Genomic DNA, 26,579 nt, shown 5'->3' with positions numbered 1-26,579 from the left:
ATAAATAATAAAAATAAAGGAATTCCCTTAAAAAAAAAAAGTTAAGTCACATTTGCCTGTATTTTAAATTAACGATGTTTCTGGAATATAATACAACTATGTGAACTTGAGATTGTCTAGGAAAGTGGGGGTACGCCTGATCGCCTGCTGTGGGTGCTATTTTTTAAAAATCTTTTCACCATGGATACTTTGAAACAAACACAAAGGTAAAGACACTAGTTCATCCAGCACCTGACGTCAACCATGTCAACATTCTGCTGATTTTGTAGAATTATAAAGTTTAAATGTGACTGACCTGGAAGGTCTCTGGGTCCAGGCATTTTAAACCTTGGGGCTACAGAGTCTTGGCTCCAAGGAAACTTTTCACAAAGCCGTGACATACGGGCATGGCCGGAGGCTGCAGGGGCAGCGGGCCACCTCTTCTTACCTGACCTGGGTGAACTATTCGGGGCTGGCCCCCAGAGTGCGTGGCGGCAAGGAGGTTCTGGTCTGATTTTTCCCAGGGAAGCTCTTCGGGTCCCAACACCCCGCGGGCGGCCCCACGCGGAGCCAGAGCGGCCCTCGGGCCCCGGCAGCGTACCTCTATCCGGGATGAGCAGTCTGCAGGGCAAAGCCAAGGGCGCGACGGAGTGCTGGCGCACCAGGGCCGCCAGGCTCCCTGTGAAGAGACGGAGAGAAGGCGCCGGCGCCGCCCTCAGCGCTGCGCTGCCCGGCCAGCGCGCCTCCCGGGGGGAGGCCGCTGCGGAGGGCGACCCCTCACAGCTTTAGCTCCCAACGCGCCCCGTTATTGAGGGAGTTTGTGCGAAACTTCAACGAAGCCATAAGTTCAGCCGATTGTGGGAGTTTGTGCAAAACTTCAACGAAGCCATAAGTTCAGCGGACGGCAGAGGGGCAGATAAAGGGGACTGCGGGTGATCCCCAGCAGAGACACTTCATCACCAATGCATAACGAACAAGTCGCACAGCCTGCTGAACCCGAGGCAGCTCCCACCGGTGCCACCGAATCATCTCTGTAAGGTGATGCTTTTCGCTCGAGCTCTGCCTGTGAGCTCCTGCCGTCTTTCGGACATGCCCGCAGGGGCAGGAAGGCCCGGAGGGTGGGGTCGCACTCAGGCCCCAACCTTGTCCACCCTTCTCTGCCCGCCTGCCTGGACCGTACCTTGTGGAATCTGCATTTCCAGTCCCAGCACCGTGCATTTTACTTGCTTACTTTTGAGAAAGTTTTTAAGAAAATTTAATATCCAGTTTATTTCAGAGATGATAATTGAGGAATCTCTGAATGGGGATGAAAAGTAAATGCTCTGCGTGAAGCCCCAGCGGAGCGATGGCAGCGAGCAGAGGCAACGCGTGCTCGCGGGTTCAGAACACCAAGCCAGGCTCTCAGCCACTTACCAAAATACGGTTCATTGGAGCACCCTTTCAACCGCACCCCTTTTGGGGTGCACTCGATCAAAAAATGCCGAACGAGTTCATTGGCCAAATCTCCAGCTGTGGTAGAGGTTTAAAAGAAAGAGAAGAGAGTTTTAAAACATGAGAGCAGAGGAGGATGAGAGAGAAGGAAGGAGAGTCTGGCCCCCGCAGTAGCTTGGCTGCCAAGAACCACTCTAGGAATGGTAGCTGGGCTGCAGGAAGGCTGGCTGAGCACTGCCCGATGGGCAGCTAGAACCCCCTCCAGTGACTGTGCTTACAGGTGGAGGAGTCCTTAGGAGACAGCCTCAAACACTGCAGAATTCCCAGCGACGGAAATGAGCAGCTAAGAACTGGGAACATGGACCTGCAGCTCCTTTGCCTCCTAAGAGGAGAACTTAGAAAGACCCAGACACAGCATGATGACCAAGAATGAATCACTGGAAAGAGCGGGAAGGGTGCCAGTCTTCTGGGTAAGATTTAGCCAGGAGTCAGGTACACAAACCCCTCTAATCATATTGCTGCTACACAGACCTGTGTTCATGCCAGCCCACGAGCCCAGAGAAAGTGCATCATGAAAAGCCACAGAATGGCAAACTGTCTGATGGTGGAAAAGTACTGCACTATGCTAATGAGTCCCATAGACATTCACATTCACGCTGCGCAGTGCTTCCGTCCTGCCTCATTCAGCACCCTCCCTGGGAACGTGTTTCCATGGGAACGTGTCTCCACGGGACCGTGTCCCCATGGGAACATGTCTGCCTGCCGTAACTTCTAACATTTCTGATGGCAGGACCTGCTAGAGGTGGGTTTGGGCTCCACACCTGGGCCATGGCAGGCTCCCCAGCAATGCTTATTTTAAACAACAGTGACAAATATCAACAACATCGGTGTCGGCATTTCACAGGGGCAGTATAGCTGGTAGGAAAGGAAATGACCAGATTCCATAAAAGGCAGTACTGAATAAAAATGGGGACAAGAACATTTTGCCATTCAGTTGTGGGAGGAAAATGATCCACGGCTTCCAAACTGAAGGCAGACACAGAGTGTGGTCTGGATGCCAGTGGTGAGAAGTGAGTCAGTGGGGAACCCAGCTGCATGGGGATTCGGAGACCAGCACCCCACACATCTGTCGCTGTCCCGTCTCCGGGGTGCCAGGGGTGGGTGGTGACTTGCTGGGCTTTTTCCCGGTCAACTGTCCTCTCAGATCTATCCTTAGACTGTGAAATCCAAATGCCAAATCCAGGGGCCGGGTGAAGGCAAGGCAACCAGACAAAATTTCGCCCAGAGGATGCGCCTGGCAATGTTGCATGTCCTGAACTCTGCTATTCTAATATCCTCTATTTTGTTGCCTTTGCCTGAAGATTGAGACAAAGTGGGCCTTAGAGGCGGGATGCATGTCTGGAGGTAAGAATTATACACCACCATCTGTATTTCCAAAAAGATAACGCATGCAGTAAAAAAAAAAAAAAAAAAAGTTTTAAAAGCTTCAGCTGAAACCGAGGAGCCTGGGAGCTGCCATGCACTCACTTCTGCTCCCTCATTACCCATCCCTGTCTCCACAGACCCTCAGAGGTTCCGCTCCTGAGTCTTTTCTGATATAATCATCACTCAGCATGTTTCCAAATACTGCCAAGTGCCTTACATCCTCCACAATCAGGGCCGAGTCAGCTCCTGAGCTACAAAAGCCTCTATTTAAACCACTCTAAAGCCAGTGGAGTGTTTGGTGGAGTTTCTCATGCAGGAATTCCGGATGCCCTGGGGCCCTACTTCCGAGGCTCCCCTGTTCTGCCTGATCTGCACAGAGCCTCCTCCCCCTTCACTTCCAGACATGACAATAGCCACAGACCTGGCCTCTGAATCACCTGCTCCTCTCAGCCTCACCCCCCCCTTCTATTCACACAACCACTACCTTTGCCCAAACCGACCATCTAAGTTTCCTGAAAACCCCTTGGCCATGCCTGAAGCCGGACCCCTTGGAAACCAAATCTCATTCTTCAAGGTGTAACTCACTCCAAGGCAATTTTCTCCTGGAAGCTTTAAGCAGAGATTTCATCCCAGGATTTGGTACTGGGCACAGAGCGTGAGTGAAGCAGGTGAGTGTCATTTGGTTTAAACACCAAAGGTTCAGAATCTGTGCTTACTCTGATCTACCCTCGCCCCACCCAGGTGAGCCCAGGTGCCCTAGGAAGAGCCATGTAACTTGCTGACATTCCAGTACACAATCTCCATTTAGGGGAAAAGAACCTTTTCCCTTTCCTTAGAGTTTGTGGCATAGTTTGTTAAAAAAAAAAAAAAAAGGGCAAGGAGGGCAGGGTGCAATAAAAAGAAAAAAGAAAGAATAAACCAGAAACCACATATTAGGGGACAGAGAAAGGGAATAAGTGTATTGATTTGTTGGGAACCGAGCTCATCCCTGAAGGAGAGGTGATAAAGGACCTGGTGATACTGTATGTGAACGGGTGGTATCAACGTGAGCTCAGGAATTTTTTAAAAGGATACATTCCCTAGCTCAGGTCCTAGAGAGAAGGAGTGGTACTCGGATAGCAAAGAGCAAACCTAGCGATTAGATCTTGGTTTCTAGATAGCGTTCCCCAATAAAAAGAACCAAGGATCTTTAGAGAAATGGCTGGGGCAGGGAAAGTACAAAGTAAGCCTAAAACACGTCTGCTGTTTCAGAAAGCTGGCGTGCTCAGGGACTAATGGGGGGTATGTCAGAAGGACAAGGGGCCGCTGGAAGGGCCTCACCTAGTCAAATCCAGGATCCTTGGAAACCAAAGAGTCATGGTGGCGATGGATTACAACACACAGGAAAGGGCGTGTAGGGGCTTCCCCACAAGGTTGTGGCCTATGTTTGGGTACATGCATGTCTGCTTCATAATAATGCTTACCTGTGCATGCAGGCCTCGCAAACTCTTCTGTACATGGTTATGTTCGTGACAAAAAGCATTAAAAAGGTAAGAAGAAGCCTTGCCTGTATTACACGTTATTCGGCTAGTATTTGCCCCTTGTGCAGAGTGTTGGACCAGAGAGGAAGAAGGCTTTGTCCCTTCCCCTAAGGAAGGATAGTCTCATGACTCCAGGCTTGCACTGGCCTCACTTTCAATCCATCCAAATACTCCACTGGGTGTAGGAACAAGAACCGTGTATATAGTATGCCACATTCTATGTAAGCGAAAAGGAAAAATGCATGTGTGTGTGCATTGGACAGATAGTGAGAAGGATTTATTAGAGATGTCTACCCACAGGAAGCAGGAGGGAACTGAGGCATACAGGGCTGAAAATGAGAGCAAAGATGCCTTATCAGAGGACTTGCTCCATTGTTCTCACATCTGATCACCCATCAAAGCAATAAAAAAAAATTACAAATAATTAACCTTCCTTCTTGAGCCAAGACAGTACTTACCAAAATACACCAGAAAAAATAAGTAATAATAAGAAAACCTATGAGTGTTGTTCCGGGTCACCCACCATCTCACGGGCACAAAGGTAACTGACAGGCGAGGTGCCGCTGAGAAGAGCCGGCGGGACCCACCTTTCTTGTTCAGCTGCAAGACAGAGGGCGGGGGCGTGGCCACCTTCATGGCCAGGCCATAGGCGCCTCGGAAGGAGTGGCTGTCCCTGATGATAAATGACCCGGGTTCCTTGTCCTTCAGCATAGCGATGGCTGCAGAGGGAAACAGAGAGACTTGAGTGTCTGCCGGGGGAGGCCACGGCCTGTCTCCACTCAGGGCCGTGACAAGGGTGAGGGAAGCCTCTGTGATGACCCGAGGTTTCCTGGGGGCCTGACTGTAAAGGACACAGGGGCACAGGGTGGCCCGTCCCTTTAGATCACAAAAGTGCTGCCTTCACACACGACTCCTGTTAACCCTGCAGCACCTGTGAAGGCCAAATGAGGACCCCCCCCCCACACACACACACCTGACAGTCCAGGAAACCGAGCCTTACTGGCACAAGTGCCCAGACCAGGTCCCGGTACACACAGTGTGACCCAGCAGGAAGTCAGGCGGGGCCGCCACGCATTCCCCGCCGTGGCCCTGCCCTACGTCTCCCCGCGTGGCATTTTTCTTAGAGATTTTAGAAAGTGCGCTTTCAACTTTCAAAAGAAGGTAAGAAGTTTCCAATCCCACTTTCTGAAGACTGTGAGAGTGTACCCCAAAAGTTACTGAATATCTAATACGAATTCCAAGATTTGCCCCAGGGGGATCGTAGGTGGCCCTCCGTCCCGTGGCTCTGAGGCAGGTGTGGCAGTTATGGCCAATTGTTTCCAGCCTGGACGAGGCTGTGAACCCGTATTCGATGCGGCCGTCACCAGCCAGTCAGGGCCACGAGCTGCACCTGGCACTGCACCTTCCACCTGCCCCTGGTGAGGCTGGGAGGCATGTCACACTGTCACCTATAAAGAACATCCCTCCCCTTCAAGCTCAAAGTCTGGCTCCCCCAGGTCCCGTGCTCAGGATACGGGAAGAAATCGGGATGGATGGATGGGTTAGGGTGACAGTAACCTCAAGGTGACGCAGCCCAGACACCGGCAAGAGTTTTCTCTAGTAACCAGAACATCTCTCAGAATGTCTCTTATAAACTTTACATTTTACAAAAAGAAAACTAGGGATTTAAAATATAAGGCACTAGAAAATTACAGCCATGGAAATGCCGCCTTTCTGTAGAGCCCGAGGCCCTGTCTGGAGTAGATGGGGGGCCCGGACATAAACTCAGGAGTGGCAGGAAGCCCCGTCACGCCTCAGGAAATAACCCCAGGAAGCCCTCTGTCCCAGGCCCCTGTGCATCCCGACTCCAGCCCCAATCCCCCGGCATGGCATTTGCTCGGCTGCAGGATGAAACAATTGGTTTCTTGTACACACTCTTCCATGGCAATGCCCCAGCCCCTGCCGCAGGACAAGGCCGTAAGGCAGGAGCCTGTACACTGACACAGATAGGGCACGAGGGACAGGAAAGCACAGCGCTCTCCAAGGGGAGCGGGTTTGGTAGGACCCTGGGGGGTGCAAGCCTGACACAGTGGAGTGAAAGCCCACCTGCTGCTCCAGCAACTCAAGGCCCGGGAGGGGAGGGTGGGTGGACCCCACGGGGGACCCCAGGCCTTCGCAGCTGGTTTTATCTCATAGCATGTTTTCTAAATATGGGGGCTGAAGACCTATTATGTTTTTAAAGTAGGGGAAAGACCACTTACAGAAGTTATAGTTTTCAATTGTGATAACCTCACCAGAGCTTCCTCTGTAAGTCATGATTTTACTTCACTGTGGTGGAAATAAGCGCCCCAGCCTCATGGGAGGCCGACTTCTGGGCAGCAGAGAGAAGGCCAGCTCTGCTCCAGCCCGTCCTCCCCTCCCAGACCCCATCCCTGAAGCCAGGCCAGCTGGGCACAAGGGAGCCGGGGTCTCACGCGCCCGCAGAGGGAACCTGAGGGCGATGCTGGGCTCATTGTTTCTGGAACAGAAACGAGCCCGCATTGAGGGTGTGAGAAGGAGCTCGTGCACACCCACGGGATCGTCATCGCCTCTCTCCCTGCAGCTGGTGTTTTCAAGGATTCGAGGGTAGAGGCCTGAGAGCACGGCTGGAACAACCATACTTAATTTCTACTTTACTTTCCTCCTACGGTTTTTATGTTCACCTTTAAAAAGTCCCAAGGTACTAATCTTGCCATAGTAATATGTGAACAATTGTGCCCCTAAACAGGCTATAGGGCTTTTTTTTCCCCCTCCTGAATCTCCCTGAAATTTCAGTACAGTTTTTCCAGAAAAAGGCACATCCCAGCAGTTACAACAAAACCCAGGGATGGCTTTCTTCCATCTGGAGAAGTTGGCACACCCAACAGAACATTCATCTGTATAGGTGCTGTCTACACAAAATATCTAGAAAATAGAGGAAGTTATGCTTTTGGAGTTCAACTGGAAAAATCAATGCCCAATGCACATATTAACTATTTTGAGATGGAATCCACCCCAAAGAAATATATATATATTTTTTGCGGCACGCGGGCCTCTCACTGCTGTGGCCTCTCCCGTTGCGGAGCACAGGCTCCGGACGCGCAGGCTCAGTGGCCATGGCTCACGGGCCCAGCCGCCCCGCGGCATGTGGGATCTTCCCGGACCAGGGCACGAACCCGTGTCCCCTGCATCGGCAGGCGGACCCTCAACCACTGCGCCACCAGGGAAGCCCCCCAAAGAACTATTTTTAAATGTGTGGCTAAGATTAGGCAAATGACAACAGTAATTGCTACCGCCCAGCAGGTACCACCAAGGGAGGTCCCCTCCACCCAGATCGTCTCCCCCAAACCCCACGCGGAAGGCTTTCCCATCGCCATTGCGCAGGACGGCCCGCCTAGTGCTCTCCAACCAAGCCTGCCTCTTCCGGAGCCGGAGCCTGGCTGTTCAGTCAGAGAAGGGGGCAGCCGCCAGAGTAGGAGGGTCTGCTCAGGAAGGCTGAGCCGCCAGAGTAGGAGGGTCTGCTCAGAATACTCTAGGGCAGGGTCCCCAACAAGCACTTCTCAGGGTCTGTCGGGCTGGATAAGACAGCTGGAGCTAAGGGCCACAGTCCTGGGGGTTCTTGTGACCAGAGCAGGGAGGGGACGAGGAGGAGCATCTGGCCACAACACAGCCTGGAACGTGGGGAGTGCATGGCACAAAGGCCAATTCAGGGACTCAGAAACCTCTCCAGGCCAAGAGAGCTCCCCTCATAGGAAATGACAATAGGTCCATTGAGCTCATGGGAAGAAAGGCACATTCTTACCATTTTTATTATCTGCCTAATTGAGTAGAAGAATTTCAGTGACAACGTTGGACAGTGCTGTTTTCCAGCCATTTAACTGTTCACATCCAGGCACTTTTGAGAAACACTCCCCCGGAGAGCAGTTGCGATTTCTTCCCCATTGGCTGAGAGCAGCCCCTGGGGTATCTCCTTTCTGGGTATCCTGGCCAGCATCTGCCAGCCCCAGCCAGCTCCACGTCATCCTCTCTCGGAGGGACGTCCGGGAGTGATGAGCCCACCCACAGGCGGCCGTGTCGTCACCCCCAGGGAGGACGGTGGCTCCCGTGAGCGGGGCCAGCACGTCGCAGGGATCCCACGAATTCTGCTGGAGTGAGTGCTGCTCGCCTGAAGGGCTGCCCCGGAGGGACCACCACCGAAGGCATGCCAGCGTCCCTCTGGGACACCTCTTCTATTCGTGTTCTAGTAAAAAGTGACTTCGCTGCTCAAAAATATTAACCATTTCTCATTTTTGCCAGCTGTCTTCCGACTGTACCGCGCACACAGAGCTGCTGTGCTGCGTGTGTCATGCTGGACTGAGTCCGCCAGCAGCTTGTCTTTCCAGCGTGACACAGGCAGGTGTGCCCATGAACGGTGTTAGGAAGACACCTCTCCTTCCCCCACCGGCTGGGGCCCATGATGTCTTCTCATCACGTCATCATTGGCAACACTGGTCAAACCTTGTCTGGTGGAAGCCACCAGAAATTACACCCCACACACTAGAACGATCGTGGCCGGTGCCCATCCCGGCCAGCTCCCTCATTAGGACTGAGCTTTTCCAAGAAAAACGTAAAGGTTGTAGCCTTTCCCTCAAGGCGAGTCACGAAGTGACTTCCTCCAGCTCCTCCGTCCCACCCTGATGCTCCCACCCCCGCGGTCCTGCTTCCCGGATGCAGAGCCCTTGTCCCGCCCACGCACCTTGCTCTCTGGAGATATCTGCCTTGTACCAGAACTTGGATGTATCTTGGACAAAGTTCACGGACACGTGCTTATCACCTGGATTATCTGCAAAACAGAATTCAAAAACAATAACTGTGAAGGGCGTTTCTCATTGCAACTCTCACCTCAAAGGGACCTAGAAATTCAAAGTCCCAACCTGGGCGAGGACGGGGTGCTCTGGGGAGAGCGCTCTCTTTAACTACAGGGGAGAAGCCTGACTCGGAGCAGGGAGTGGCTGTTTCATAACAGAAAACACAAAGACAGCAGGACACTGCGATCAGGCCTCTGCAACGCATTTCAACAACACGTAGTTAGAAAGACAGGAAGTGCACAGAGCAGAGCGGGTGTTGCTTTACTCCTGTCAGTGTCTTATTATACCTTTTACATTTGAAACATTTCATAATTAGATTTCAAAGGTATTTGTTTCATGTTTTTTTTTACAGCTCCTGTCACAGAACCCTGATTCCAAGTCAAAGGGGAAAAAACCAGAACCACCACAGACGTCTGCATTTTCTGCTGTTGGAATGAATCTAACGTGAACGAACGCACAAGCCGGATGAATTGCGAGGCGGTGCTGTGCTTCGGGCTAGTGAGATGGAAAAGACCCCTTGAAGGCTCTGGATTCTTCTCTCAAGCCGCTCAGCCCAGCCCTAGCACTGGTGCTCACTGGGCAGGCCCAGCTGTAACCCCAGGGTCCGTCCCTGCCCAAGTGCACCTGTGAGCACAGGGGTGGGCCCCCTACCCGTGGAGACGCGCCTACCTGGGGAAGGTGCAGCTCCCTCCGCAGCCTTGGGAAAATCCGGGAGGATGTTTGGGAAAGGGATGCTCATGGTGCTGCCGCTGTGAGGGCTGGAGAAGCCGCTTGAGGATGGAGACACCGAGCCGAAAGAACGGTCCCCCTCCGAGGCCCGCTTCTTCTCGGGAAGGGGCGGCTGCCCGGGCAGGGTCAGCCCCGGGCCCTGCAGGCCGGGGCTGTGGTGGCTGCTCTGTCCAGGTGCCACCGTGAGAAAGCTGTGGGACAGGAAGCCGTTGTCGGCAGCCTCAGCTGCTGTCCGCGGGGCGCCGGGGGCCTGGGACGCTCCGTGGGAATTGGCCAGCAAGGCCCCCGGGTCCTCGCCGGGGGGGAGCCCACCTCCTTCAGGGGCAGTGCCGAAGCTCAGGAAGGCCTGGCTGCCTGGGGGGCCCAGAGCTTCCGGCGGCTCCGCCAGGGACAGCTCGTGGCCGTGGAAGGACGTCTGGAGCTCGGCTGGCGGGAAGTGGGGCCGCCCGGGGCCGTCCTTGCCGGGCCGGCTGCTCCCCAGCAGGGTCAGCGTGGACCTGGGGCTGGTGTCCACCCACTGGTGCTCGGCCGAGGAAGGGCTGTTCAAAAGACAAACCGTCAGGGGACGACACGTCCAGGGAGATGCCTGGAAATTAGCAACGGTCCCCACATGGCGGGGGTGGGGAGGCTGGGTGCCGAGGCTCCCCCTGCAGCAGCACGAGACTCCCCGAGTATCTGAACTCAGGCCCTGCCCTTCCAGCCTCCCCCCTGACTGTTGACCCCAGATGCTCAGTCTACAGCCTCAGGGACGGGGTGGGGGGTGGGGTCCGACCCTGCCTCCCCAGCCTGTGTGCCTCTTCCTTCCTCGCTGTTCACCTGGCAAAGTCCCCTCTTCTCTTCAGTTCAAGACGTAGCTCAACTGTGTCCTGACTTTGAAGCCCGTGTCCACGTGTGCACAGGGATTAGCTGTGTCCTCCCTCTGGTCCCACCACGCATGCACCAACCATGGGATCTGCTTAAACCTCCCTCCCCCCGTTCTCTTTTTTTCTTCCCGATGCCCAACACAGGTGCCTGACACAGTCAGTTTTCGTAAGTGCTTGCAGGACAACCAGCTGATAAAGGATACGTAGGAGACTGCCATATCGAAAATGGGAAATTCCAATATTAAGAATATTGGAAATTACTCTATATTTCGAAATACAGAAAGACAGCTAACACACTAGCAAACATGTATTTGCTCTGTGTGTGATGTCGAGTCCCGATACGCAATGTCCCCCTTTTTTCTAAAGAGAAAGGAGGCGGAATTAGGGTGGTAAATAACTGTAGAGCAATGTACCCACAAGTAAAATACTAAGAAATGATTCCTACCCTGAGCATCTGAATTTGCTCAGCGGCAGTCCTTTGTGAAGGAGAAATGGGACATTTCTCTCTGGCTGTCCGTGGCCCATCCTTTCTGTCCTCCAATCCCACTGCGGGGTGTTCCTGCACCCCCCATGCTTTCCCGAACACCTGCACAAATTCCATGTCTCCGAGAGCAGCACGTCCTGCCTGCCCTGTCCACCCCAATCTGCAGCCCCGGGCAGGCCCCTTCCTAGCCTGGCCACTGCACCCCCTTTCCAGCCTCAGCTCAGATAACGTTTTCACGGATCCTCAGTCCTGAGCTGGCCACCGCGCCCAGACTCTAAGTGCAGTGTGTTCCTTGAGCACTCCGCCTGCTAACAGTGAGGGTGGACTCAGGAGTTTTTATTTTGACTGCATTTTTGAAAAGTGATGGTGGTCAATCCACAAGGCAGCCCGGTGTCGTGTGGAGGACAAGCCCCCGCCTTCCCTCCGTGGTGCTTGTGTTGGGGTCTGTAAGAGCAGCCTGTGTTTGGTTCAAAGACCACCTTACCTCCCCCTCCGCTGGCTGGGGCTGCGGCCAGAAATCGTGCAGGAGGACGTGAATGCCCGCTGGAAGGAGGGCGCCGCGGGCATGTCGGCCCGGAGCGTCGCAGGTTTGGGTCCAACGGGGCTCTCTGACATCCCCACAGAGTGACCGAGAACCTCAGGGCAGCCTCGTGGTTCTGGATCAAGGAAACACGAGCAGCCTGTAAGAAGCAGTGCCCCTTCCGAAGCTTTCTGCAGCAGGAGGAGGTGCCCCGGCTCCGCCAAGTGCAGCGTCCTCACGTCTGGCACATTTCCAAAAGGAGACACACCTGACCAGTCCCTGCGCGCGGCTTTCAACATGTACTGATAATCACCACCCACTGACAATGTGCGTTTACAGTGAGACGGGAAGGAGCCCAGTGTCTCACCCGAGGAACAGTTTGCCCTGATATACTTACTGTGCTGATGAGGTAAGCCATTTCCCACCCTAGAAAGGGCAAGGCCTCTGTGCAAACCACCGAAAAGACCCGCTTTCCATAAAGTGCCCGCCCAGCAGCACTTTGTGCCCCAGGTTGGGTCGCATGCTTTCGGCTAATGCTTCCCTCCGCCAGCACGGCCCTGCCTGCGGTGTCTTCACCCCCAAGAGGTGCAGAGACCACTTGGCCTGACCCCCGTCACAGGAGGAGGAGAAGCTGAGCACCAGGAAAGCCTGCCTGTCTGACACCCACACACCGCAGGGAACTTCACACGATCCGCTGACCAGATGTCCGTCCCGCTCGCAGCCTAGCATCTCCACTATTTCTGGGTATTTTTTTTTTTTAATATTTTGCCTTTTTTAAAAAAACTAAGCTTTGAGAACTGGACACATCTACCATGGTCAATAAAATAATATTGTGAGAAATACAGGTTATTTTGCTTTCTGTCTTAAAACAAGGGAGGACTGATCAGAAAATAATAAAGTTGAAAAAATTTCACATCATTCACGTTACTCAGTTCCATCTATCATCGATCGATCCATCCATCCACCCATTTATCCATCCGTTTACCCATCCATTTATCCAACCATCTGTCACCTATCTACCCACCTATCTATCTGACATCTATGCATCTATCAATCTACCTACAATTTTATGGTGATAATATCAAATATTTAATTTAAAAAAACTGGTCAGGCATTCCAGGTAACAAAACAAAAACATGAAACTGAAAACAAAAAAATGAAAAAGAAAAGGAAAAACACCCACAGTTAATACAAACATTCGAGTTAAAAGATACAGACTTCAAAATAACTAAACTGAAAATGTTTCAGAAACAGGCTCCATGCTCACAGGGCAGGAGAAGCCCCCAATGTTCACTGCTGGCCCCTCCACTGAGCTTGCAGCTGGTGGGAGCTTCAGCTCAGTCATGCTATGAATTAATGAATGAGTTAACAAAAGCACCGACGGAAAAGTACAGGGCAGGGCAAAGTGTGGAAATATGGTTCAGGAGGCTGGCCCGAAAAGTGGGAGGAGGATCGAGACGCCAAGCAGCCCCTACGACCCCACGTCAAGGAGCAGCACAGAACCATGGGATCAGAAAAACAGTTTCCCCATCAAGTCTAGCGCACCCGCCTTCAGGCTGTTTGCGCGTGTCACGGGCGCGCCTGAGAGCACGTGGCACGGGCATGCACACAGCAGCTCCTCGCAGGATCAGTTCCTCCAGTACCGAGGCTGCTCTCAGTGCTCCCCGTGCAGTGACGGGAGCCGTACGCTGGCCGAGTCCCAGGGCCGCGGCCACCTCAGGAATCCCACACCACACTCCCACGGCGCCCAAGAGCCCCAGGCAGAGAGGAGAAGCCGAGGGGAAATAAGATCCCGCTTTGTGCTGTTATCATGCTGCCTGTTCCAGAAAACAACCAGCACAGCGCTTCCCATGAAAGTGGCTTTGTTCCTAACTCAGTTAGAGCCAACTCTGGGGCACGTGGCTGGGTTCTGTTCCCTCTGGTCAGATGGGCCTCTGCCCCCTGCCCGGGCAACAGGAGTTAACCCCTAAGGGGGCGGCCAAGCACCTCAGAGTAGAGGCCCCAGCTTCCTGGCCCCTCCACGTGCTCAGAGATGCTAACAACACGGGGAGTGGGAACCTCGTGGGAGGTAAGGGTACACCCTTCACTCTCCAAGTGATGGGGCGCTGGCCACCGGCCCTGCTGGGAATCCAGAGACATAAGAACGGGAGACCCACGTGGCTGGAGAACGACCTTGAAATCGGACTCCAAGCCCAGGCAGAGGCACCAGCTGCGTGAGTCGAGCCTGCAGACCCTTCTGCGTGGATTCCCCTCATTTCTCGAAGCGCACACGCCCGAGAGCAGACAGAACGTGTCCTGGTTGGGGGTTTTCTTTTTTTTTTTTTAATTAATTTATTTATTTTTGGCTGTGTTGGGTCTTCGTTTCTGTGCGAGGGCTTTCTCTAGTTGCGGCGAGCGGGGGCCACTCTTCATCGCGGTACACAGGCCTCTCACTGTCGCGGCCTCTCTTGTTGTGGAGCACAGGCTCCAGACGCGCAGGCTCAGTAATTGTGGCTCACAGCCCAGTTGCTCCGCGGCACGTGGGATCTTCCTGGACCGGGGTACGAACCCGTGTCCCCTGCGTTGGCAGGCAGATTCTCAACCACTGCGCCACCAGGGAAGCCCCACCTGGTTGGTTTTTGTTCAACTTGCACATTTGCTGTTCACGGTTGAACGACAGGTGAAATTTCCAGAAGGACGACTGTACGGGGGCCCCGCTGCCGGGTGGAGGTGGGGATCGGGGCTCCGTCTTCTCAGCTCTGGACCCAGAAAGAGGCTCAGGGGTGCGGTGACGGCCACGGGAGCAGACGAGAGTTCCGACACGAGGGAGGTCCTGCAGGCGACAAGCGTGCAGGCGTTGGTCCCGGCTGCCCTCCTCCTGAGCCTGCGGCTGGCAGGCTTTCCTTGGCTCCAGATGCCACAGAGAGCATATCTGTCTGTCCTAAACCAACCACGTGAGGGGCTCCAGGGTAGTCAGACTTCTGGGGCCACAGCCCCCATTAGGGTGTGTCCACAGAGTCGGGGGACTGCGGACCACACGGACCCTGCTGTACACCCCGTGCACGTCAGAGCTCTGGTGCCCAACCCGATCCGGGCTCTTTTGGGTCCCTGGCATCGTCCCGGCAAAGTGGCAAGTCTGTTCCTCCTCTCACCACATTCTCACATTTTCCCTGTTCTGCTGACGCCCAGAGGAGGCCGCATAATACCTTCAGTGGTTGGAAATCCATCGACCGCCTCACTTCCTGGTTTTCTCTGTGCAGATGGTGCGTCCTGGGCTGAGGGCAGGGAGGAGGGGCCTCCCTCTGGGCTCCCGGGATGTCCAGCCCACCATCTCTCCTCTGCTTCCCCTTCCTGCACTTCCTTTACCCAGAACAGGGTGAGAGAGGGTCACAGGCTCTTTTCCAAAAGGCCTATTTTTAGGCTCCGTTTGGGCCGCTACAGGAGGTTCTGTGGGAAGCTGGGTGACATTTGCTCTCTGGTCACCACTATTTACATCACATAGTATAAGTTAACAAGAAGAAAGGGAACCCTCGCTGCTCTCAGCTCACTGTCGTCCAGACCCCGGTGCTGAGGCCTTCACGGGAAGGGAATGGGCGGGCAGAAAAAGTAAAGGAGGCGCCCGCACATCAAGGTTCATCCCGTATGCCTCTTGTCTTGGATGTAGGAACCACTACTTGCTAACAAAAGTCAGGGCATGTGACATTTAAAAAAAAAAAAAAGATCAACATTTTCCTGTCTCCTAGGTACATAAAAAAATCTTTAAAACGTATAAAAATTATTCACTCATATATTACTTACTCTTAATAGTTACAAATTGCCAATACATTTTTATATGACCTTTAATGAAAAAGAAAACATATTTAGCTGAGGTCAAGGTTATTCTTGCCTATCCAGGTGATGACACTTGAGTTTTGTTATTTAACTATCTAAACCGTCTCAACCTTTGGCTGGCATATTCACAATAAACCTTTAGAAGTGAATGAGAAAATCTATTGATGGAATCCTGGAAGGCTGGTGGCATTCTGATAGACCAAATGGTACATGTGTACGCATCTATCTATCTATCTATCTATCTATCTATCTATCTATCTATCATCCGTCTATCTTTTTATCTATCTGTTCACCTTTCATCTATCCTTTATCTATAGCTATCTACCTATCTTTCATATCTATATCTATCACCATCCCTTCGACCTTCCCTCCTGGGATGACGTAGTTAACCAGGAAGTTCCCTTCTCCACCATTTGAGAGAGTTCTGCAAAATGGAACACTACCAAACCTTTTTTTCTCTCTCACTCTAGTTCTAGGTGTGAAACTGGGGCTGCTGGGGAAGGAGCACACAGATTCCCAAGCTCTAATCTGGGTTCCACCACAAGTCATGGACCACTGAACACACTCTCAACCTCTGGGATCTTAGGTTCTTCATTCACAGAATCCCATCAATTAGGATCAGAGCAGATGATTTCTTGAGTCTCTTTAGCGCTAAATATATCTCTCCATTGTTTCTTTTTCCTTCTGGTTTTGTCTTCTTTTGTAAATTGGTGGTTTCCACCTATGGTGATTTGCTCAGTCCCCCCTTTTATATGTGTCATGTCTCAGCTCTTGATTTTTGCTTTATGGTTACCACGAGGTTTACATAAAACATTTCATAGGTAAAACGGTCCTTTTTCTGCTGTCTACCTCTAAATTTAAATTATTTTAAAAAGCAAGATTGCATGGGAAGTTCAATAGTAGTGATTTTTTAAAATTATTTATTAGATATTTAAATTTTGTAGGCTTTATACCGTGCACTTTTCAAACAAATTATTTATTTATTTTTTGCGGTACACGGGCCTCTCACTGTTGTGGCCTCTCCCGTTGTGGAGCACAGGCTCCGGACGCGCAGGCTCAGCGGCCATGGCTCACGCGCCCAGCCACTCCGCGGCATGTGGGATCTTCCCGGACCGGGGCACGAACCCGTGTCCCCTGCATCGGCAGGCAGACTCTCAACCACTGTGCCACCAGGGAAGCGCTATTTAGTTATTTTTATTTTTGGCTGCCTTGGGTCTTTGTTGCTGTGCGGGGGGCTTTCTCTAGTGGTGGCGAGTGGGGGTTGCTCTTCGTCACGGTGCTTGGGCTTCTCATTGCTGTGGCTTCTCTTGTTGTGGAGCACAGGCTCTAGGTGTACGGGCTTCAGTAGTTGTGGCACGCGGGCTCCAGAGTGCAGGCTCAGTAGTTGTGGCGCACGGGCTTAGTGGCTCCATGGCGTGTGAGATCTTCCCGGACCAGGGCTCGAACCAGTGTCCCCTTCGTTGGCAGGCGGATTCTTAACCACTGCGCCACCAGGGAAGTCCAATAGTAGTAATTTTTAAAGGGAACTCTTATCTTATAATTTTTTAGTTATTTGTGTATGAACAACAGACCACTTAACCAATCTTCTTGAAAGCAAGGGAAAGATGGGCAGTCAGCCAGATATAATGTCAATTAAATAGAGAAAAACCCTGAAGACTGAAAAAACAATGCTGCGATAGATGCTTTTTGTCAAAAATCAAAGTCCTGCATCTCTGGCCCCAGAGATGCTCTACAAACAGAGAAGGAAATGATCAACGGCCCCCATATGGATAAACACATACTTTCTTGATCTTGAATTTTTTCTTTTGTAAATCTTTGTCACAATCACATCATACGAATGTGTTCTACGGGTTAAGGTCACCATTTTCAGTAAGTACTAGGAGTGCTCTCCCAAGGATGAACTGTCTCTCTCTCTTCTAGAAGCATCAATGTTCTCATGCCCCCAGCAGACCCCGAAGTGCCCCAACCAGCACTGCAGTCAGGGCCCCTGTCTGTTAACTGACAGGGGATCCTTCTGTGAAGTTCTCATCCAAATCGGAATTACCCCCTTCAAAAAATATATGCCACAGTTTTCCTTTTACTCAATAACACAGAAGAGCCAGAAAATGCAGATAAAATAGCTCACTACAAGCAGGACCTTGTTTCTTCTTATTCTTTTAAGATGTCTCATTTCTATTCAGAGGTTTTGATTCAAGCATGCTGGAAAGAAAACACATTTGCCCCCATTGCATTGGTGTTGTGCAGGGAATTCTAATGTGGCAACAGTGGAAACAGTTTTTTCTTCACAATTGAGTCTTTCCAGGCAGTTTCTACTCTGATGATGCAGTAAGCAAGGCCAGCTTCTCAAATGACTAACAAGGGCTCTTAGCAACCTGTAAAGAACAAGCATCTTTCCAAAATGGGCTTTGGAGTGAGCTCTCAGGAAAACAAACCCCATCCTTCCTGCTAGACTTTAAGGAAGAATGGCATCGGGCCTGGAGGTCCTGAGGATACCTGAGACCCCCCGGAGCCCAGGGATGAGGGAGCCTGCACACAGAGCTGAGAAACTGGGGGTCAGGGTGTGAGGCCTCCTGACACCAAACTCGAGGCCGGAACTGCCCTCTGTTCTGGCCTCACTTACATTTCCGTTTTTTAAAAAACTGAGGTGGAACAGACATAACACACGTTAGCATTTTAACCATTTGTAAGTGTGCAGTTCAGGGGCATTAGGTACAGTTCACATGTTGCACCACCATCACCACCATCCATCTACAGGACTCTTGTCATCTTGCCAAACTGAAATTCCGTCCCCATGAAACACTGACTCTGCATCCCTCCTCCCCCAGTCCTGGCACCCACCCTTCTCCTTTTTGTCTCTATAAATCTGACTTCTCTAAGTACTTGATATAAGTGGAATCATACAGTATTTGTCCTTCCGTGTCTGGCTATGTCTTAAAGGTTCATCCACGTGGCAGCATGTGTAAGAACTTCCTTCCTTTTCAAGGCTGAGTAACATTCCATTGTATGGATGAATCACATCGTGTTTAGCCCGTCATCTGTGGGCGGATACTTGGGCTGCTCCTACCTTTTGGCTTCTGTGAATAGTTTCATGTCCTCCTTTCATGTTCCTTTGCCCAAGATTGAGTGGGGACTGGTTACTTGCACCAGAAAGCAGCCTCAGGGATACAAGAGCCTTGCCTCAAAGCTACTTCCAATCCAGCGGGAATCCAGGTAGACAAGAATGATTAAGGCAGCTGTCAGGCTATGGGGAGAGATGGCGCCAGAGAGAAGAAAAGAGGCATTGACACAGGGAAGCTTTGCTTGGGCTGAGTCAAAAAAAAAAAAAAAAAAAACCACCAGAGGGAGTGTGTTCCAAGCAGAGGGAGAACCTGTATAACTCATGTGCAGAGTAAGGGGCTGATAAGGGCGACAGTGCGGGGAGCCACGAGACTCACCCAGGAACGGATAAACTGTCAGCAGGAGGCACAGAACATGCGAGATGAGGCCCGATCTATCTTGGTGAAGATGCTGTACCCATGACCCCCGGTTGGTTAGAAGTCTTAGGTTCTCAGAAAAACCGCTTTCTTCCTTCAGGCAGAGTCCCCAGTGGCTCTGGCTTTCCTCTGGAAATGGGGCATGGCCTTCATGCTAAACTTTGTCCTGGATCTTCCAAGGACAGAGCCATCAGCCTGGAGAAGATGGCTGACACAGGAGCCCTGAAGCATCTTCATCGGGATGAGAGCTTCCTCTCATCAGGACCGTACCATGGAGACTTAAAACCACGTTCCTGTAATCTCACAGAGTGTCTTGTTGTGAGTGGAAAGCCCTATTTCCTGTGGAGGACTTAAAGGCATCCAAGACATCCTCATAGGATCCTCACCTCTCAGAACCCCTAGGGCACCAGGGGGACCCGCATCCATTAACCTCCCACCCTACACAGTAACTGGGGCCCTAGGCGGCCAATTTCTCCCCTAATTTCAGAAGCCAGAAGTCTGCTGTTTTCCAGAGATTATCACTGCTCAGGTTCTAAAACAAGGTCCCTTCCCAGGCAGTGGTGTCTTCGCCCGGTCCTTCTAAATCACCCCGATTACACAACGTACGTAGCGCCATGAACCCCTCGTTAGGTGGGCACCAGCCCTCTCAGTTCACACGGGCGGCTCGCTGCAGTACATGGCACTGCTGCGTAATTTAACCTGGATTTTCACAACGTGTGCAGAAAAAGCAAGATTTCTTCATAAATTACCAAGACGCTACTACTAATTACTACCTGGGGGGTACCTAACAGGCTTCCTCGGCGCTCGAAACAAGCCCTCAGGGGTATCATGTCCTGGGCAGACCCAGGAAGCTAAGGCTCAGGGCCTGCTCTCACTTACACCCGGAGCGCACACTGTTTCCTCCTTCTAGTGGCCCAGAGATCCACGTGCCTTGGATTCAATGTAAGAGACCCTCTCTCGTTCCCAGAGTGGGCATGGCGTCTTCCCACAGGACAGGGCATCTTCCAGAGGAGGCGGCGCTGAGGGACGGGTACAAAGGGGCTGGGTGTCCCTGGCCCGGTGGAGCCGGGTCCATGCTGCCCCTGACCCCGCAGGAACGTGAACCGATGGTACCCCTTCCACGGGGCTGGGGCGTGCTCTGGAGAACTCGTCATCAGGGGTCACGGCCTCCCCACAAGATGACCATGGGACGCCACTCCCACTTCCTGCCCAGGAGATTTCTGGGGCTGTGGTCTTGGGACTGAGCATCCCCTTCTTCCCTCTGGGCAGTGAGGTGGCAACAGGTGGTATTCTTCTGTTTTCATCTTTTTATTATAAAACTCTGCCCATGTGCTACCTCAACCCCACCTGCTCTAGGAAACAGGATTCCGTCCTGAGCTAAGGCTTCACATTCTACACAAGGATTTGATTATGGAAGGCCTTCTACTAAATTCCTCTTCCTCGCTAACTTTGTTATGTATCTCCTGAACTTGCGTTGGATGTTTCAGGCGTCTGTGCATCCCTTCTCCAACCAGCCAGTGAAGTCCCTGCAGTGAGACGCATGCCTGCTTCACCTTGGTTTCCACAGTCACTCAGCACACGTAGGTAGGTGTCTGTGCGGTAAACGTTTACCACATTAGCAATGCCGAAAATAATAATGTTGGGGACTTGTGGTTCCGGCCAAGATGGAGTAGCCCCACTCCCCCCCCCCGGTCCTTGAAGTTACCACTGCAGCCCTGGACATCCCACAACCACACGCACAGGGAACTCTGACAGATGGAAAGAAGGACCTGGGCACCTGGGGAGTTGAGGAAGGACACCGTGGTGAGCTCCTTGGTTTCCTTACTGCCTCCCATAGATCCCAGAACTGTCAGACAAAAGCAGCTCCAGGAAGAGCCTGCTCGTCAGCCAAAGAACCAAAACCACCCCATCCGAAAAGAGCAGCCTAACAGCAGAAAACCTTTTCGGCAATACCTGTCCTATTCCAACCAAACACCCACAGGACCCCCATCCCCCAATGCACAGGAGGAGGTGGCCCTTGACCTCCCCACCAGGCAGGTGTCAGCTGGGCGCAGGGTGAGCCAGCCTCCTTCCCCACCCAGCCTCAGGCCCCAGTGCAGTGGTGCGAGCAGACGAGCTGCATTTGCTCCTCGCCTGTGTCAGCAGGGCCAGCGGGAAGGTGCAGCTAAACATCGAAACGTCCACGTGGCCCTGGAACTGCACCTGGGCAGGAACACCGCCTAAAGCGAGAAGACCGGATGAAAGAGAATCGAGAGCTCACAGCACGGTATCAAAAAAGTCCAGGGTAAAACCTAAAAGCCACTCATCACACCAAGAACCAGAACGTGAACAGGCATCAGAACCTACAGGACAACTGGAAAACCGTGGGAGCTTCTCAAAGCGTCTGCTCTGAGACAGAGGGACAGTTGGGTGACATCAGGTCTACTCCTACCAACAGACGCACCAGGTAGGGACCCCGAGACCTGCACCTTCCAGGACCAAATCTTGTCCTGGGGGAGACTCTGCTCTCTCACCTTCTCAGAGCTGTCAAGGAGCCCCATGGCATTCTAGAAGCTTCTCTGTGTACACTCAGTCACCCAGGAAAGCCAGCTGTGCCAAGATGCCTGGGTCCTCCACCCAGTTGTGTCCTAATCATACCCTAACCCCAGTCCTTCCAACTCATTCCGCTGTCTCCCACTCCGAGTTTGTAAAATCCTACCACGTGCCCTCCCTGCGGCTAAGCAGTCTCAGATATCAGAGAACACTGCTCCAGGCCACAAGTTCCTTGGTATTTAGTGGCAGAACTGGAAGCTGAACTGGTTCCCTGAATTCCACTTCGTCCAGTGCCCTTAAACTTCCATCTGCAGGATAAAGTGGGTGATGGCCCTAAAGGAGGAAACAGGAGTGTAGTCTGTGAAAGGAGGTCTTCTGGAACCCAGCTCCTCTGTAAACTTTAAGTCACAAGAGAATACCTGGTATAAAGACTGTCTCAGGGGCCTTCTGCAAAGTGAGTGGGACCGGGGACTCAGAACCAACCCTGGACGCGCCACTGATGGCTGAACACCAGCGTCCACGTCACTTAACACCTTTCAGCCACACACACAAAACCACCGTCACCAGCCAACCTGATTCCAACTCACCTGAGTGGCTTTACGCCTTTGGATGTTATTTTACTGTTTTCTTAAAATACAGGGAGGGGAAACTGAAGGGTAGGAGAGAAAAAAGACAACGTAGGCGACAGTCAGGACGACGGTCAGTAAACACTTCTTAATGTGTAAACTGCTTGCCTAGAATTTATGTTGATCATCAAACCCAAGTCCTACTTTCTTCATGCTTTCAGAGCAATGCTGCGGTGGCTACAGGTGCAGATCTGAATGTCCACAACTTGTAAATCACAGATTTCTCAAAGATGTTTTAAAATCCCGCTTATATCATGCATATCAACATTCTTTACAAAGAGAACGATAATGGAAATCAGAATAATAGCTGCTTTTCGCTGAGTACCTACGACTACATGACAGGCGCTGTGCTAAGCTATACGCAGCCATCATCTGATTTATCCTCAGAAAAAGGTTTCCATGTGCAAATTTATTACCCCAATCTTATGGATGTGGAAAGAGAGATGCTGAAAGGTGAGGTGAAGAAACTTGTTCAAAGGCAGTCAACTCATCTCTAAGACTGGGAAGCTGTGTTCTTTCCACAAGACACCCTTGCCCCGCATTAGGGAGATCTCAAAGTCAGCAGCCTTAATGTAACAGAATAACCCTGTCCTAAAGTCACTGCCTTTTGCCTCCAAGTATAGCGTAACGCTACCTCGGAGGAGCCTGCTGTGCGAGTTCCCCGAGTGCAGAGAAGGCTCGGGGCCTTTGGGAGTAGTCTGCAGCCCTGGGACCGCAGCTCCCACTTAGAAAGAGCGTCGTAGGAAGTGCCCCAGAAGCCGGCTCCTGGGACCCCACCAGCCACCGTCACCAACAGAGGAAGAGAAAGATCTCTCTCTCCTGATAGAAGCGGACCAAAACTCTCTTAAATACACCTTCGGAGTTGGAAAAGTATTTCCATCCTAACCAGATAATTTGTAACATATTGATATACATACGGAATTCATGGAAAACTACTCTCGTGTATATACTGCACTAAAATGTCAGGAAACATTTGAACAGACAGTATCATCCACTCAGCTGCGGAGAAACCTCCCAGTCCTAGAAGGGAGAACTTACAAGACTTTCAGGCTGGAAAAAGTGAGAAGGCAGACCGCTCACTGGCCTGGGCTTCCCTTTCTTAGAGGGAGTGTTCCTCTGTCTCCCTCTTGATCACCCTCATCCTTCCAGCTAAGACACACACACAGCGCTGTGTCAGCCCAGGGTCAGCAGATGCTGAACACCAGCGGGCTCCTCGGGCACAGATGCCCTAGGGTGGCCACCCTGATCCAGGCACGTGCCACCCTCAGAGGCTGGGCCCATGGTGCTGGCCCGGCTCACCTCGGACGTTTCAGAGGTAAGATGCGTGGAAGGACCCTACCGTCTGGAAGCTCTGCTAATACGGTGGGCAGGTTATTTCAGTGACCGTGTGTCTTGTTTCACAGTCATGGACTCTGAAACCCTCCCTCTGATTGTAACGAGAGTGGGCAACACAATGGGCAAACTCATTCTAAAACCCCAGCTTTGCTCCTGAAGCTGGCTTGCTGTATTTAGTAAACCACTGCTTCCCCTAAGAAGCAGGGGCACCTGGGTACAGCCTCGGGGCCCTCTGCCCTCGGGGCAGCCCGAGATCCCTCACGGGCTCTGGGGGTGGACGGACGGCCCTGGAACCGGGCGGGCAGGCTTTCTCGGTTTCAGCAAAAGAATGTGCTGTGCTGGGAAGCAGCCCCGGCTCCGGAAAGCCACACATCTGTACACCAGGCTTTCCTCTGCCCCAGTGAGTCTCGGCAAAGACAAAGCATGGCTTTCTCCTGGAAGGAGGAGCCCTCCAGGCTCTGGGGCTGCGGCGCTTTGTCCCACAGCCTTCGGACCTGAGGGCTGTCCTCAAGTGACAGGAGACACTGGAAGGGTCACCCTCCTCCCAAGTCCGGTCTCCCCTGCTTCCTGGCCCTGGGACTCTGCATCCCACCTCCTCCCACTACCCCCCGTCCCCGTCCCCTGCCCCCCACCCCCCACCCCAGAGATCAGGTTTCAGCAGCATCGCCCGGGAGACGTGGCCAGAGGCTGTGGAGGAGAGCTGGGGCTGAGCGCCGCGCTTACCTGGGCACCTTGGGGTGCGGGTCAGTCCATAGACGGGCCCGGGAGGTCAGGGGCCGGGCGGAAGGCGCTCCCAGGGCTGTCCCCAGCGGCGTCCCCCACCCACCGGGGCAGGGCGACTCTGGGTTCCGGCGTCCCGGGGGAATCGGGGCGGGACGCGGAACGGCCGCCTCTAAGGAGGCCCATTCAGAGGGCGGCAGGGAAAGAGCTCGTCCGGGGAAAGAATCCGGGCTTGCTGGGCGGCCGCTGGCTGTCGCGGGCAGCCTGCCCATTGAGTGCCTCCAAACGGCAGTGGCCCCGCCTCGCTCTGCTGCGCAGTTTGCTTCCTTTTCATTTCTTTTCCCCTTTTCCCCTTTCCCTGCCTCTAATCTCTTGCAAACTCCCAGCTGAAACCCTCTGCAGCTTAGTTTCAGCCCCAGACCCAGCACTACTCAAGGGACAAGCAGCTTGCGCGCACGCGCGGGGCTGGAGACTCCTGGGGGTCGCCAGCCCCCCCCAAACCGCCCCCTCAAGCGGGCCTCCTGTCCGGGATCTGCGCCTCAAGAGGCATCTCCCCCAAAGGCAGACCTGCTTCCCCGGGATCCGATGCTCACAAAAGAGAAGCTTCCGCAACCGCCGGAGTCCCTGGTCAGCTCCGCACTCCACCCCTGCCAGCCAGGGTCCACGCCCCGTCCCTTCCCCCCGGGGCAGGGGCATTGCCTCTCCTCCGCCCCAGTCCCCAGCCCCACGGCCTTCACTCCATCCCCTGCCCAGGGCAGCCTGGGGGACCTTCCTCTTGTCAAATGCTGCAGGTTTTCTTCCTGGCCGCAGCGGCTCCCATGCCCTACCACTCCCAGTTTGCAGAGTCTCTTTTCTAACCACATAGCCTGTTTCACCTGGCTGGTAGCTTAGTCCACCAACAGGCTGTTGGTGGGTCTAAACACATTCTATCCCTTTCTTCCCTCTTCTCTGCTCATGTTCTCCCGTCTCTGAAAGGCCAGCCCCACCATGCAGCAATCTGGTGGACTCCTATATACTCTTCAAAGCCCGTTTCAAATGATCCCACATTTTTATAAGACTTGGGACACTATCCCCCTCATTCAGGTGAGTCCACGCTCTGTCCCTCGTGACCTGAAATCTGACAGTAACAAATCTATATAGCAGAGCAGAGAGGCTCTGTCCCGTGTGTGGCTTTTGCGGCCGAAGCTCCAGGCAGTAGATACGTGCATTACTAGGTTTACACCCACCAAGCGCAGCAGGGAGTGGGCACTCGCCCCTTGCCTCTCCTGCCTTTCGGGCTGGGCACCGTCCCACTCATCTGTTAAATCCTGGTGCTTATGTCACCTACCCTAAAGTCTTCCCTGAAAGAGAAGGCCCCACATCCCTCCCGGGAGGCCCCTTTCCTGCTCACGGGCTGGCACTGGCACTGCCTATAGCACACCACGATGGGACCAGGTGCCTGCAAGCAGGCTTCCAGAACACGCTCCAACCACACTGTGCGGAGTCACACCCGCCCCGCCCTGGTGTGACCCTCGGACACACTCATCAACCCGGTGAAAGCTGACGGGTACACGCCTCTCAGCAGGAGAGACAGGCATGCCTGGGGCCTGCAGGCTACCTCTCTAAGTTACAGGCCAAGAAGATCGCAAGGACCCTCTGCCCCAGAGGTCACAGCAGGGCACATCCTCCAGCTTGTGTATGTGCCAGCAGGGCAGTGCCTCCTGCACAGGATCTGTAGGAAATGCCACAGCCCAGGGCAGCCCCAGCCAGCGGATGGACAGGCCTCTCCCGTGGCCCACCGCTCCCTGAACAGAGAGGAAGGCAGCCGTCTGGCAGCCAGGCCCAGGAAGGACAGTGACGCAGCAGCGCTCCCCAGGGTGGGTCCTTCCCTTCATGCCGGTGGACTCTGTGGGCCTGATAAGTCTGGGGCAGCCCATGGCCGGGTGGAGGGGAAGAATGCCGCCTGCGCGCTGCAGCATCTGTGACCAGGACAACTCCGGTGGGGATTTACAGGCACTTCACAACCTTCTGGAGATCTGTCCGCCCCTTTTCCTTCTCTCATGCTTAGCTGGAGCTACAGGGAAAAAGATTTCGTGCTTGTGCTGCAAGTGGCGGCAATTCTGATGAAAAGTCACATTCGGAAAACTCTTCCCCTAAGACTAGGCTGCCCCTACCTAGCACCTAGGATCTGGGTCAGTGGGAGGTGGGTACCCATGGGTGCTCACACCTGCAAGGTCACCCACGTACCCCTAGTGGAATCACGGATCAAGTGCAGACACAGACTGTCCATTGTCAGCAATGCCAACCCT

General features: G+C 53.1%; 1 protein-coding gene across 2 annotated transcripts in view; it reads right to left on the bottom strand.

Moving 5' to 3' along the window:
* The window catches only part of TNS3 (tensin 3), a 224,120-nt gene that overhangs the window by 16,483 nt on the left and 181,058 nt on the right, over positions 1-26,579 (bottom strand). For both annotated transcript variants that reach the window (XM_082846490.1, XM_082846491.1), the window contains 6 exons: positions 11,760-11,931; positions 9,869-10,467; positions 9,088-9,174; positions 4,943-5,074; positions 1,393-1,488; positions 581-658 (listed from right to left, as the gene is read on the bottom strand). In XM_082846490.1, the coding sequence (XP_082702616.1) occupies positions 581-658; positions 1,393-1,488; positions 4,943-5,074; positions 9,088-9,174; positions 9,869-10,467; positions 11,760-11,931 (1,164 nt within the window). The remainder of the gene's footprint in view (positions 1-580; positions 659-1,392; positions 1,489-4,942; positions 5,075-9,087; positions 9,175-9,868; positions 10,468-11,759; positions 11,932-26,579) is intronic.

This window comes from Leucopleurus acutus, assembly GCF_964270905.1.
Source record: "Leucopleurus acutus genome assembly, chromosome: 9".
Lineage (NCBI taxonomy): Eukaryota > Metazoa > Chordata > Mammalia > Artiodactyla > Delphinidae > Leucopleurus > Leucopleurus acutus.
This window is presented reverse-complemented; position numbering and strand designations above follow the sequence as displayed.